Source organism: Phytophthora cinnamomi, assembly GCF_018691715.1.
Source record: "Phytophthora cinnamomi strain GKB4 chromosome Unknown Contig8, whole genome shotgun sequence".
Taxonomy (NCBI): Eukaryota; Oomycota; class Peronosporomycetes; order Peronosporales; family Peronosporaceae; genus Phytophthora; species Phytophthora cinnamomi.
In genome coordinates, this window is record NW_027150941.1 from 659,396 (window position 1) to 674,354 (window position 14,959).

Below are 14,959 nucleotides of genomic sequence, written 5' to 3' on the forward strand. Positions count from 1 at the left end.
TATACAGCAAGGAGAACGCGCAAAGGTGTGCCCAGCGGCCGCATAAACGAGTAAGTTGGTGTAAATTACTGCTGGTAGATCTTTCTTCTGCCCGATATCGTAAAGGCGAGACCTCGCCACAACGATCAAATTCCGGCAAACAATTGCGTTCTTCGGTTACTAGTCTAAGCAATGCTTTTTGGAAACTTGATTTTAATTTTAAGAAAGCTACGATCGCCGTGATTTCGAAAAGTGGCCGTGAAGAAGAAGAATGAAGCTGATTAACTGAGATGTAGACTTGCCGTAGTGCTGGCTAAGCGAAACCTAAGGCTGAGAGGTCGTGAAGCATTCAGGTTAATAACTGTAAATGCTGAAAGCACATCGTTAAAACATAGCAACATTGAATATTGAAATAGAAGACATCAACTTGTTCTAGCACGTTTCAAAACGTCAACGTGCTTCGCGTGAAAACCTTATGCGAAGCGTTCGACGAAACAAACAAGGGCGCCAGTGCCATCGCTGACGCCCACTTAGTTCCTCCTGCGGCGGATATTGCACTTCGAGGTTGAGGTGGTCGTGGTCGTACTGAACGCCGACTCCTTGGTAGCAGCCTCCGATTTCACCATCGTCAGGTCAGCTTCACCACCCACCTCCGACTGCATAACGCTCTCGTCCCCAGACGACACCTGCTGCTGCGCAGAGTCCGATTCCGTGTTGTCCGACTTTTTATCGCCCTTTGACGACTTCGATGGAGTTTCCTGCTCCTTGTTATCGCCGTTTGACGACTTCGATGAAGTATCCTTTTCCTTCTTATCACTGTCACCGTTTTCGCCGTTAGCCTTGGAGGCGGTTTGACTCTCAGTGTCGTCAGCATAGTTCGACTCGGCAGTCGTGTCGTCTCCACCGTCAGCGCTACCCTCAGAAGAAGCAGCAGGCGACTCAGTCCACTGCGTCTGCTGAGACGGATTGTTGCCGTCGTCGTTGCCACTCGATTCAGGAACATCCGGGGACACGGTGCCCGGCAACTGCTCCGAGTCACCACTACCCTCTGAAGACGTAGCTGGAGTCGATCCCTGGCTCGGGGTCGAACCACCAGCCTTCGAAACGTCTCCGTTCAGGTGTACGTCGCTCTCCGAGTACTGACACAGAGGAGGAGACGGACCATCGCCCAGCATCGAAGGCTCGCCGTCGGCATTGCCCTGGGACCACTGACAGATCTTCACCTTCTTCTTGCCGGCAGACTTGACCCAAATGTTGCTCAGCGTGGCCTCGTCCTTCCAGTTCTTGTTCACCGTCACGATAGCGTTGTCCGGGTTCACAACGTACACGTTGGACACGGACACCTTGCGCTGCTTGTCGCCGCACGTGCCGCACGAACGGTAGAGCTTGCTGATGTCCTCACCATAGAAGCCGTCGATCTTGACGGTGCCGAAGCCGTTGTGCTGGATGACCTTGTCGTCAGCCGAGCGCGCGCCGCCGCCCGTGACCGTGGTCACGCTGGAGGCGGTGCCGCCCTTGACGCTCAACGCGTCCTCGCACACGTCGTCCCACCAGACGTTCTCAATGGTGCAGTCTTGCTTATCGCAGTGGACGCCCTCCATTTGGTTCTTGCCGATAATGACGTTCTTGAGGGTGGAGCCCGGCTCGAGCTTGAACACGGCCGTGGACGCGCCGCTCTCGGTTTGGCCCTCGCACGTGACGTCGGAGCGCTCGTACGTCTTCATCTTGCCGTCGAATACTTCGCCAGCCTTGACGATGTGAGCCTCGGCGAACTGGACGGTGCCGGCGCTGGTGGGCCAGGTACCGTCCGGGACGGATCCGCCGCTGGTGGACGGGGTGGAGCTGCCGCCGCCACCACCGCCGCCGGTGGTTTGGCTTCCCGTGGAGGAGGTGGTCTCGCCCGATGTCTGGCTGGCACCGGAGGAAGTAACAGGGGTTGTTTCGTCACTACCTTCATCAGTTCCACTCGACTCGGTTGAGGTTGTTGGTGTGGACCAAGACGTCTGGCTACCATGAGAAGACGTCACAGGGGTATCCGCGTTGTCGCCATCACTACCGGCAACGTTGTCACTACCAGCAACATCGTCGTTGGTTTCCGATGAAGTGGTAGGAGCTTCGGTCCACTGGGTCTGAGAAGTGCTGCTGCCGTCTGACGGCTTCGTCGGGGTGGACGGCTTGCTGGGACTCGAGCCTCCAGCTTGAGAAATGTCCTGGTTGATGTGCACATCGCTCTCCGAGTACTGACATAGAGGAGGAGAGGGGCCGTCGCCGAGGTTGGTCGGGGTCTTGCTACCCTGCGACCACTGGCACACCTTCACGTCGTTTTTGCCATCTGAAGTCTTCTGTCAGGCCCACCTCTGGCCTGCTGAGCAAGCAAGCCAGAGCGATGCGGCGCAAAGGCTCTGGCTTGCTTGCTCGCGGCCAGAGGCTTGAAGTTCCTGTGGCAGCTACCCGAGAGGGTCAGCCGTCACAGTGAACATGCATTTTGTAGGAAAAACATGAAAAAGAAACATGGAACATGCATTTAGTAGAAAAGAAATGAAAAGAAAACAAAAAGACGCAGGGTAGCACATAGTCAAGGAAAACCCCAGAAATACGCAAAGAGAGCCCTGTGCTCGCGTAGGAGCACAGCGAGGCATGCATGTTAGGCTAGCAGTAGCAATTCAGTATTAAATAAACCGTCTACCCCGCACATCGACCACAACTACCGCGCTTCTCGACAGGACCAACACTCGCACCCACTTCAACGACAAACACTCTTCGGGCCCAACGCGACATCTGGTAGCACTTGCGGGGAAGGCTCGCTGCTGCACGGCACTCAAGGGGAGGCTTTTTCAGCTTGAGGTGTAAGTGTCACGTCAGCGTGACCAACCCAGCTGTTGGGGAGACTTTGGTACATTAATAGGGCAACCTATTATTGTACGCTGATCGTGGGAAATAACTGGAGGGCAGCCGTGGTGCAAATTTGTTTTGCATCTGGCCCCGGTGACAGCCCATTTGCCCAAGTAGCTACTGTTCTCAAAAGACTGCACCGCATATAAATCGAGCACTATAAGTCTCGAAGCCGGTTAGTCAGTTTTTGTTCTTGGTAGCCCGGCACAGCAAAATTTGGCGAAGCGAAGACCAGGACGACAACCGTCACCGCTCGACCTCTCACGCGTCATCGACCTCTCACGTGTCATCGACCTCTTCAAAGGCATCGAAGAAGTCCAAGACCTCCCACAGCGCATAACTCGGCCAATTTTAGGAAGTAGCATAGGCTATTTTCTTTAACAGGTTTTCTCTTTTACTTTCTTTTAGTCAGTGCCCCTAAAAGTAGATTGCTCCCACCGGTATCAAGTTTCAAGGGTGAACACACAAAGTACGAAGTTTTCGCGTGTTCAAGATGGCGGATCCGGCCCAACTAATGCATAGTATGTTGGCGGCCATGGAGAAGCAGACAGAATTGATCGACGAGCTGCGCAAGTCAAGGCAGCTGTCGCAACTAAAGCTGGATGGGATAAAAATGCCCAGCTACGGGGGGACGCTCAAGGAATCGTTCCAACTATACCGGGAGCAGGTGGAGCAGTACTTTTAGCTAAGGGCATAGACTGGAAGGAGAGTAAGTTGAGTGGACGCATTTTGGCTGTGTTAGCGGGATCGCTGAAGTATGGAGCCGCGCAGTGGTACATCGTCAAGAAGGACGATGTGAAGAGTGTGGAAGACTTCTTTGTGAAGCTGGAGGAAGAGTTCGTGCCTCCGGATCTGCAAGAACATCTTCGGGACCAGATGAATGACTTGAAGGAGCGTCAGTGTCGAGACTTGCCCGATTATATCAGCAAGTTCAGGCACTAGATTACTCAAGTCAAGGAGATGAGCGAACTGGACAAGATCATGTATTTCTTGCGTGGTCTGCCGTCAAGTATTCGGGAGGAAGTCCAGTATCGCAGGCGTGCAACGTTGACCGACGCTATTACCGTAGCGCTCGACTATGACCGGTCTCACGCGCATCACGGAACCTCGGATGGAGCACGCGATAGACCGAGCTACCGATCGTACGACAACAGACGATCGATGAGCAACAACGATGGACCAGTGCCGATGGAGATCGACAACGTAAGGGTACCGTCGAAGGAGGAATGTATGCGCCGAAACCTGTGTTTCCGGTGCGGGAGTAGCGCCCATCGGGCTCGTCAATGTCCGATACAGCCGCAGCAGACGCAAATGGCTAAGCGGAATGCGCCGAAGTACAACAACTCGGGCAGTAATCAAGGGCGTAAGCCGAGGATGAACATGGTCCTCGAGGATGACGAACAGGTGGATACTGTCGTCATGGATCGCGTGACTATGAGTGTGGCTGACATCCAGGAACAAGCGGATGAGTTACAGGCATTCATGGACAAGGCACGTGTACAAGTGGAAGAGACTGTCACTGCAGCGTCAGAAATGACGGAAGATGCTGGCTCGTGTGGACTACAGCCAGTTGAAGAACCGAGTTTGCATGCGATGCAACCGGAATTGGAGTCTGGTGTGTGCGGATCGCCGCCAGAGCAGGAAGCTGAGTTGCATGAGAAGCAGCCAGTGAAGTTGGTTCAGCAAGGATCGCAACCAACAAGTACAACGGAGACCTTGAAGGTGAACGCAGTGAAGTCCGAACGTACGAGTAACCTTTTCATCAGGAAGGGTCGCATCAATGGCAGAGATGTCCGAATTCTGTTGGACACGGGTGCAAGCACGAACATGATTATGCCAGGTTTGGCTAGTAATGTGCTTCTGTCAAGACGACTTCAAGCTCAGCGCTTTGATGGCACGTTAACACCGGCGACGGATGTCAAAAACGTGGAAGCGCCAGTGAGCATGGATGGGTACTTCTTTCCAGCGATCGAGTTCGTGGAATGGAAGTTGCCGGAGTCGCACGACGTCATTTTGGGGAAACCGTGGTTTAAGGACTACAACCCTCAAGTGGATTGGCAAAAGGAGGAGGTTGTCATACCTGACCGGATGCAATTCATCGACGTCGATGCACCGTCGTTCTCGCACAACTTGAAGGAAGGCGAGTATGAGCAGGTGTTTCGGGTAAAGATACAACTTGTGCCCGAAATGGAAGGAATTCCAGAACCGATCTTCAACGTAGTCGGTAAGGAGTTCAAGGATGTGTTTCCGGAGCAATTACCAGACGGATTGCCTCCGATGCGTGAAGTCAACTTTGAAGTGACGTTGAAGAAGGGGCTCAGCCAAGCTCTCGTGCACCGTTCCGCATGTCGAAGATGGAACAGGATGCTTTCGAAGAATTTGTCAAAGACAAGTTGAAGAAAGGATGGATTGAAGTGTCGAACTCGCCGTGGGTTTCGAACATCTTCGCTATCCCGAAGAAGGACCCAGTCACAGGTCAAATGCCGAAAAGGGCTGAATGGTTGCGTAGCGGCAATTTGAAGATTCCGTTGCGTTGGGTATTCGACTACCGCTATCTCAACAGCGTGACTGTCATTGCCAAGATCCCGTTGCCATTAATCGAGGAGTTGTTCGATAAGATGGTAGGTTGTGTCATTTACACGTTGATCGACCTTGCGCAGGGATATCATCAAATGCTGGTGGTGAAGTCAAGTCGTCCGTACACTGCGTTTCGAACACACAAGGAAACGTATCAGTGGTGTGTAGCGCCCATGGGAGTGGCTGGAATGCCAGGGACATGGTCCAGGCTCATGCACAAGCTGTTCGACAAGTACGAATTTGTCGTCGTGTATCTCGATGACATCTGCGTCTTCTCGAAGAGTATGGAGGAGCATGTGGAGCATCTGCGTGCAGTTTGTATGGTACTGCGTCGCGAGAAGCTTTTTGCGCACATGGCAAAGTGTTCGTTTGGTCAGTCCGAAGTGGCTTTCCTAGGACATGTTGTCTCGCAGGCAGGAGTAAGCGTTGATCCGCGTAAAACGGAAGCGATAGCCAAGTATCCGACTCCGACGAATCGAAAGGAGTTGTTGAGTTTCTTGGGTTTGGCAGGATATTATCGCAGATTTATCTGTGATTTTGCCGAGATTGCTCGTCCGTTGAGGGATTTGACGAAGGGAGATGCCCCATGGAATTGGACGAAGCCTGTGGAGGACGCGTATTTGCATCTCAAGCTCGCTCTTCAGCAAGCGCCTACGCTGAAGTTGCCGGACTTTGAGCGGCCGTTTATCGTGACGACGGACGCGTCAGGACATTGTATTGGTGGAGTTCTGTCACAGAAGTATGACGGAGCAGATCATCCGATTGCCTTCTATTCGAAGAAGTTGGATAAACATGAGCGTGGATGGCCTACGCATGAGAAGGAGCTACTAGCTATCAAAGTGGCTACGGAGAAGTGGAGACACTATCTGCATGGACGCCCATTCGACCTCTACACGGATAACGCAGCGTGTTCGTGGATGTTGCATCACCCACGAGTGTCACCAAAGATGGCTCGCTTTTTGACGCTCTTTTCGCAATACACGTTTACTTTGCATCATGTGCGAGGTAAGATGAACGTTGTAGCGGATGCGCTCTCACGGCCTCCACCGGATGGACTGGAAGACGAAGAGGAGAAAGAAGCACCTCTTCCGGATGTGACGTATACGGTTCATGACTGCGACGACGAGTGCGCGAAGAATGCCGCACCAGTTCATGACCACCGTATTAAGTCTGCAGTGTTGCGCAACTTGTCAACGGATGATACTCACCTGTTACTCGACGATGTCAACTTACGGGGAGGGTCGCCCGATTGGCGTAGCACAGCAGCAAGTCAACAGCGTCGACTATCATTTTGTAAGTCCGCACTTGGCCCCTGAGACGAAGAGAGTGTTTCAGGAAGGATACGAATCAGACCCTGCTTTCAAGCAACAGTGGTCTAATGGAGCAGGAAAGGAGAAGTTCGTCAAGCACAATGGGCTTCTGTTTTCAAGCAGACGAAAGGCGAAACTGTCTACCGACTTTGTGTGCCGAAGGTAAAGAGCTTCGCACAAATGTCATGATCGAATTTCATGATGGAAAGACGTCCGCGCATCCTGGAAGTCGACGTACGTACCTGAAAGCAGCGCAATGGTACTACTGGCCGACTATGGACCGCGACGTAAGGGAATACGTTCGCACATGTGAGACTTGTGCACGATAGAAATCCATCAGCCAGAAGAACAAAGGACTGCTGATGCCGATACCAGCCCCAAAGGAATGCTGGGAAGTGGTGTCAATGGATTTCATCACGGGTTTACCAGTGCCGGAAGGATTCGGTTCAATACTAGTTGCAGTGGACAAGCTGTCCAAGCGAGCGAAGTATGCACCAACGTATTCGATAGCTGACGCGAAGGACACGGCTAAAGTGTTCTTTGATGCAGTTGTTCGGCATCACGGATTGCCGAAGGTCATCATCAGTGATCACGACTCGAAGTTCATCTCGGAGTTTTGGAAGTCATCGATGAAGTAGATGAGTATCAAGCTCAGCATGACAACTGCGCACAGAGCTCAGGCAGACGGCCAGACAGAGCGCCAACACCTCGCGCTCGAAAATGAATTGAGATGTATGATCTCGTATCATGGTAACGATTGGGTTAAACACCTAGGGATTATCGAATATGCTCACTCGACCCTCTTCAACTCGTCTACGAAGTTCGCGCCATTCAAACTTGATACAGGACGTAAGGTGCCAAACATTGTGGCAGAGAAGACGAGAGACCCGCCGCGATCGGAGAATGGTGTGACGCTCGCGGAGTTTGCGAAGAACTTTGCAAAGGAGCGACAGGAGATCGTATAACGTGCTCAAAATAATTTGGAAGAAGCTCAACCAAGACAGAAGGAGTGATCCCAAGCGCAGACAAGTTATCTTTAAAAGAGGTGACTTAGTTCTGCTCATCACGAAGAACTTGAAACCGTAAACAAGAACACGGAATTGATGAAAGCGAAACTAGCGGCTAAGAAGGTTGGACCGTTCGTGGTGGAACGTATGGCGAATGAGAACGTGGCGAAGTTAATACTTCCGGGCACGATGAAACGTCTCAATCCGACATTCAACGTGGAGTTGCTGACCCATTACCAAACGAATCGTGAGGATTTCCCGAATCGACAGATTCCGAAGGCTGTACCTCTGATCTTGGACTAGGACACCGGAGAAGAAATCTACATTGTGGAGAAGTTGCTCAAGAAACGAACTAGACATCGCAAACTGCAAATGTCGATGGATCGTGAAGTGGCATGGGTTGCCGGAGCATTGGGCAACCTGGGAAAGCGAAGCGCAGATCAACCTCGTTTCGCAATGGCGTCAACTCCTGAATGAGTATCGACTCCGCCAACGCGTAGTCAACTGGGAGAAGACGTCAGGCCCACCTCTGGCCTGCTGAGCAAGCAAGCCAGAGTGATGCGGCCCCAAGGCTATGGCTTGCTTGCTAGCGGCCAGAGGCTTGACGTTCCTGTGACAGCTAACCGAGAGGGTCAGCCGTCACAGTAAACATGCATTTAGTAGGAAAAACAAGAAAAAAGAAATATTGAACTTGCATTTAGTAGAAAAACAATGAAAAGAAAAGAAAAAGACGCAGGGTAGCACATAGTCAAGGAAAACCCCAGAAATACGCAAAGAGAGCCCTGTGCTCGCGTAGGAGCACAGCGAGGCATGCATGTTAGGCTAGCAGTAGCAATTCAGTATTAAATAAACCGTCTACCCCGCACATCGACCACAACTACCGCGCTTCTCGACAGGACCAACACTCGCACCCACTTCAACGACAAACACTCTTCGGGCCCAACGCGACATCTTCACCCAAATGTTGCTCAGCGTGGCCTTGTCGCCGTAGTTCTTGTTCACCGTCACGACGCTGACAATCGGGTTCACAGCGTACACGTTCTTCACCGTGACGGTACGAGGAATGTCACCGCAGGTACCACACGAGCGGTAGAGCTTGCCAAAGTCCTCAGCGTAGAAGCCGTCGATCTTGACGGTGCCGTAGCCGTTGTGCTGCACCACCTTGTCCGAAGCAGAACGAGCACCACAGTTGGTTACGGTGGTCACGCTGGAGGCAGTGCCGCCCTTGATGCTTAACGCGTCCTCGCATACATCGTCCCACCACACGTTCTCAATAGTGCAGTCGTGCTTATCGCAGTGGACGCCCTCCTTCTGGTTCTTGCCGATGATGGCGTTCTTGAGGGTGCCGCCAGCCTCGACGAGGAAAACAGCGGAGTCCTTCTGCCCTTCGCCGCCGGTGCAAGTGATGTCGGAACGGTCGAACGTCTGCATCTTGCCATCGAAGACTTCGCCCGCCTTAATGACGCGCGGTGCCGTGAACTTAACGGATCCCATACTGGTGGGCCACGTGCCGTCAGGGACAGTTCCGCTCGAAGTAGAAGGGGTAGTCTGAGAAGTAGACGAACCCTGTGAGGTTTCATCACCAGAAGTCTGGCTGCCGGCCGAAGTCTCGTCACCGTCATCCCCACCGTAGCTAGCACTGGCCTCGTTGTTGTCAGCACCATTCGACTCGGCAGTCTTGTCATCGCCACCGTCAGCGCTACCCTCAGAAGAAGCAGCAGGCGACTCAGTCCACTGCGTCTGCTGAGACGGATTGTTGCCGTCGTCGTTGCCACTCGATTCAGGAACATCCGGGGACACGGTGCCCGGCAACTGCTCCGAGTCACCACTACCCTCTGAAGACGTAGCTGGAGTCGATCCCTGGCTCGGGGTCGAACCACCAGCCTTCGAAACGTCTCCGTTCAGGTGAACGTCGCTCTCCGAGTACTGACACAGAGGAGGAGACGGACCATCGCCCAGCATCGAAGGCTCGCCGTCGGCATTGCCCTGGGACCACTGACAGATCTTCACCTTCTTCTTGCCGGCAGACTTGACCCAAATGTTGCTCAGCGTGGCCTCGTCCTTCCAGTTCTTGTTCACCGTCACGATAGCGTTGTCCGGGTTCACAACGTACACGTTGGACACGGACACCTTGCGCTGCTTGTCGCCGCACGTGCCGCACGAACGGTAGAGCTTGCTGATGTCCTCACCATAGAAGCCGTCGATCTTGACGGTGCCGAAGCCGTTGTGCTGGATGACCTTGTCGTCAGCCGAGCGCGCGCCGCCGCCCGTGACCGTGGTCACGCTGGAGGCGGTGCCGCCCTTGACGCTCAACGCGTCCTCGCACACGTCGTCCCACCAGACGTTCTCAATGGTGCAGTCTTGCTTATCGCAGTGGACGCCCTCCATTTGGTTCTTGCCGATAATGACGTTCTTGAGGGTGGAGCCCGGCTCGAGCTTGAACACGGCCGTGGACGCGCCGCTCTCGGTTTGGCCCTCGCACGTGACGTCGGAGCGCTCGTACGTCTTCATCTTGCCGTCGAATACTTCGCCAGCCTTGACGATGTGAGCCTCGGCGAACTGGACGGTGCCGGCGCTGGTGGGCCAGGTACCGTCCGGGACGGATCCGCCGCTGGTGGACGGGGTGGAGCTGCCGCCGCCACCACCGCCGCCACCACCGCCGCCGGTGGTTTGGCTTCCCGTGGAGGAGGTGGTCTCGCCCGATGTCTGGCTGGCACCGGAGGACGTGACAGGTTCTTGCTTCCACGAGTCCTCCTTCAACTTTGACGTCTTGCTTGATTTCGATGATCCAGCGTCGTTGTTATCATCATCCGACTTTCCACTCGACTGCGATGTACTGGGAGCCTGCGTCGGCTGGTTAGCTCCCGTAGAGGAGCTGTCGGATTTGTCATCGCCGCCGTTGTCAGACTTTTTGCTCGATCCCCACGATGGTGTGGGACCTTGTTTCCAATACTTTCCTGAGTCCTGTTTCGAGGAGTCGGTGGGGGTTTCGGAGGCGTCTTTGCCTGAGTCCCCGTTAGACGGTGCCTGCGTCCACGACGTCGAAGGTGCGTCCGTCTCGTCGTCCGACTTCTTAGACTTTTTGTCCTCTCCTGACGACGCGGTGGCCTCATCATCGGACTTCTTGCTCGCCTCCCAAGTGGTCGGAGCACCCGTGGACTGCTGCTGCTGCGAGACAGAACTGCCAGCGCCGTATTGTGCCATGTCACCCCACGAGTCTTCTGCTAAAGCTGCGCTGAGGGTGGTGCCGAGCAGCACCACCACGGAGGCAACCGTGGCGGTCCGAATCTTCACCATTGCGAGCTATGGATCAGCAGAGTGTCGTGGATTTCCTACAGAAGGACCGAAGGCACTTGCTAGCTGCTGAACCAAATGCTAAATGAAACTGGGCAGTGGAAGCCCCTGACTGCGTTCGGTCGCGTTGGCAATTCTAACAGCAGGAAAACCTGTCGCTGGATTGCTTCGTTGCTTTATCACCTTTGGTCGGGGTAGTGCCGGACGCGTATTATGTATGTGCAGTCTCGAAACCCAATCTTTCATGAATTGCACAAGCTTGCAGATCACACACAGGATCCTCTGATGAATGATCCAGACGCTTGGACCGATTATTACCAGCTTGGGCTTCCGAAGTTTGGGGTGCGACGTGAGCTTTTGCTGGTCGCCTCGACCGTCGGAGGCCAATTTTGTGCAAAAACGCACCCAGAACTGTCGCGCTGAGCCATTTTGGGGCTTTGCTTCGTGCCCATGTGTGTGCTGGAAGTGTGCTTTTATTCTTAAGATCCAAGTGTTTTAGGTGGGACGAGCAGGCCATGCACTGTTAAACCGCAAGCACATCGAGCGACGCGGCAAAAGTCCTGCAGCACCACTACGGTATTCTTATAACAATGCTTTTTAGCACTGTTGCGAGGCCGCGTGGTGGTGCCTTCGCTGTTGATGCAGTGAAGATCGTTTTTAAAACTAAAAGCGACTAAGTCGGCGACTAAAAGTGTCGATTAATCATGGCGGCCCACATGACGCATCAAAGCGAGACAAAGCATTGCGATCAGCTGTGCTGTACGTGCTTGGTTGTGTACTGTAAGTTACAACTTGTAACCTGCGGGCAAGGGGAGCAGCTAGAGAATTGCATGTAAAGTACCGGCAGAACGCTACGCCGGTTGATCATAGACACGGCTTCGCCCCGCTTGATTTTAACGCCGTGGGCGTTGGCGTTGTCATGCTTATGCTGCCGTCCAATAAAGGTGCGCAAACGGAGCTCGAAATTCATGCACAGGTACGGATTGCCCGGTGCCATGAATATGATATTATTAATATCAGCGACTCCGTATTATGGAATCGCTCGCGTCTGGTTTACCCGATGAGCGCTAACTGTTCACACACGAGTGTATCTTGTACGTGCAGTACTACAGTTCTACATGTACAGACAACGACGGATAAATCCGGACTCACTGAATGGCAGTACATACTGTACTAGGCTTGAAGCTCACAAACTTTAGTCAGCATCGACTGGCGCACTTTTAATCCTTCAATGTTACTAACGATGAATACGATTCGCGAGCTGCACACTGGAAAACGAACAGTAAACTGCTCGTTCACGCTTCCTGCGCAACGAAAATACGCATCAGGCCAAGCATGGATTTGATGCGGTAGCGGTTTGCTACCCACACGTTCGGGGTCCCTCGCATTGCAGATTTCGCGTTTCTGATCAGTCGACGTGTGTAACCAACACCGTAAAAGCCAAGCTGCGAACGAGTCTATCCGACGATGTAGCTTCCTAGCAACACTCGCAACAAGTTGTGTACCTATTAACAGAGCGATCGCAGCTTGGCGACGTCTTTGTTATCGAAGATTCTTCAACTGCGGAGAATACAGGTGTAAGTACGTTTTGGTTTTCGTCAACTCGAAGCGTCCAATCTGTGTAATACTGCTGGCATTCTGGATTTGTCTGGGGGAACATGCGCATTTGACAGGCTGTACAGTGCTCCCCGTTATGCGCATGGGTACACCAATCGTATTAGAAAGGGACTATTGATGGGATTGGAAAGTAACAGTGATTTGCAGAAGAGGAAGGATTGGTATCAGCAGATATGTCAGGGTATACGAAAGAAAAGGTGCCTATCACGTGGGGAGGACTGTACAACTTGGACACTGGCATTTGTTCGCGCTCTTTTTTAAATGCGAGCGATGTGCGTCGTTTAACAAAACAGTCCGTGCTGTCGGCGTGTTTCTTGTGTGGGCCTGAATCACCAACATTCGGGCGTCGAAAGTGCGCAGTGGCGAATAAAGCACCAATTGGACTCGCTCTGAATTAATTCGCTGAAAATGCCTGAACTTTCCAGATCGCGACGGGCGGTCCCAAAATGACATTCGTTTGTTTCTCGTCTATGGTATCGATCTTTTCTTTGAGAAATTTTCACAACTCAGTAGAAACGTACTGGATTGGTGAGAGAGTCTCCACCGGTGGTGAGTAAAACAAAAAATCGTTATTTTTATGACAGAATGTAGCGATAATGTTTTAGCTCCATCGGGTTTGCGTACATTTCGAGAAGTTTGCTGCAAAATCTACGCGGACCATGGATTTGAGCAAGTTTTCTCACGGAGAGCGCTTTGAGAAAATCCGTGAGGAAAGCTCGACAACTGATTCTTCAATCAAGGCTGCGGAGGAAACCACGCGCACAGCTCATGCCCTCAGCGCGCCCCTCATCGAGGCACGAGGTCAGACATTCTGAACGCACTACTGCACCGGGTCTCCAGTCAAGAACCGAGTAAAACTAAAGCGCCAGCGATGGAAAAGAGTGCACCCAGTCCCCATTATTGCACGACGGCTTCTTAAACTGCGTTTAGAGGGTAGTACTACATCAAGTAGGCAGCTCTTGTTGTGCGCATTTGCCAGTGAAGTTGCTCTTAGTGTTAATCTCTGTACCAGCGAACAACAGACCACACTCAACTCCAGCAGCGGCCGCGTGCAGTCGTTAGGAGCAAGGCTGCCGATGACTCGCGAGCAGAGAAAGCGGGCGCGAAGTTTTGCAGCGCCGTGAGAGGTGGCAACAGCTTTGGCCGCTTCGGTCCGTGATCTCGGTCGCCAGGAAATTTTTCCAGCTGTAGACGAGGTATTCATGTACGTGGAAACAAATCTGTAAGAGAAGTTTTTACCGCATCGCCGATGTCATTATTCCCGCATAAATCATGAAGCGCACTTGGTACAGCCAGGGATTCGTATTAACGCAGATATCGGGGTAATATAGTATATTGATATTGCACTACATGTTCTAATATATTATATTAAATATATTAGGATGATAAACCACATATTAATAATATTATATTAATATTATTAATATTTTCAGCACCATTAAGTACGACTGTAACAATTCATGAATATCAGAAGGCGCTACGTACCTTGGACCAAAGCGAGTTGAGCGACAGCGGCGCCAAATCGGTGGTCAAGTCGCTGCTGGTGATTACTTTGGGGCTAAGCGCACATCTTACAAGGCCGTGGGTGTATGGCGGTGGCTGGACCACACACGTGTACTCGGGCTTTATGGTGCGTTTGTCCGCCTTCTTGTGCGAAAACAGATAACAAATTCACAGCCTAGGAATTTATGCGGCAAAAAGAACCGGGTAAATTCAGATACCCGAAAGTGCGTCGGGCCACCCTTGAAAAAGCGGTCAGGCGGGGTGGGTCACCGATATTCAAACTATGATATTTAGGTACTTATTTCGAAACTTGACCACGATCATGCAGGACGACAGAGCTAGCCGCTCTTGGTCTCTCCTGCTACGCAGGTCAGCCTCATCGGCAGGACAGTGCTTTTTGGGTTGTACCGGGTGGGTATGTGTGATATAATCTACTCAGATAACAAGAAGCTTACAGCATCAAGTGGCGACTTGGTCAATAGAAGGATCTTCGACCAGATACCAATCTTGAAACCGCTACGGCCGCGGCCCTCCGCAGTCAAGTATGACACCTATTAGGTGTGTCATCGTTGATGCTTAACACACAAACATTCAATTCTCTAGAGTGTCCAGTATTTTTAAACTATAGAGTCCTGGATTTTTCTGTAGGCGGAGCCTACTGCGTTGCCGGTAGCCATCATGGGCTAGAATCGCGATTGCAACATTGACGTAAATGGTTCTTGAGCCTTGAAGGCTCTCTTGGTACTCATGCTTGGGGATTGAAGCCCAATTTTCTTGGCG

The 14,959-nt window shown here is 52.3% G+C and overlaps 1 protein-coding gene across 1 annotated transcript; it reads right to left on the reverse strand.

The window, feature by feature from the left end:
- Nucleotides 1–509: 509 nt before the first annotated feature.
- IUM83_11693 (Pectate lyase) lies at nt 510–11,062 on the reverse strand (the record flags this gene model as incomplete). Its single annotated transcript, XM_067936267.1, has 2 exons — nt 510–891; nt 8,715–11,062. 2 exons carry the CDS (start codon nt 11,060–11,062, stop codon nt 510–512), a joined length of 2,730 nt encoding a protein of 909 aa, XP_067798534.1.
- Between the last annotated feature and the right edge of the window lie 3,897 nt (nt 11,063–14,959).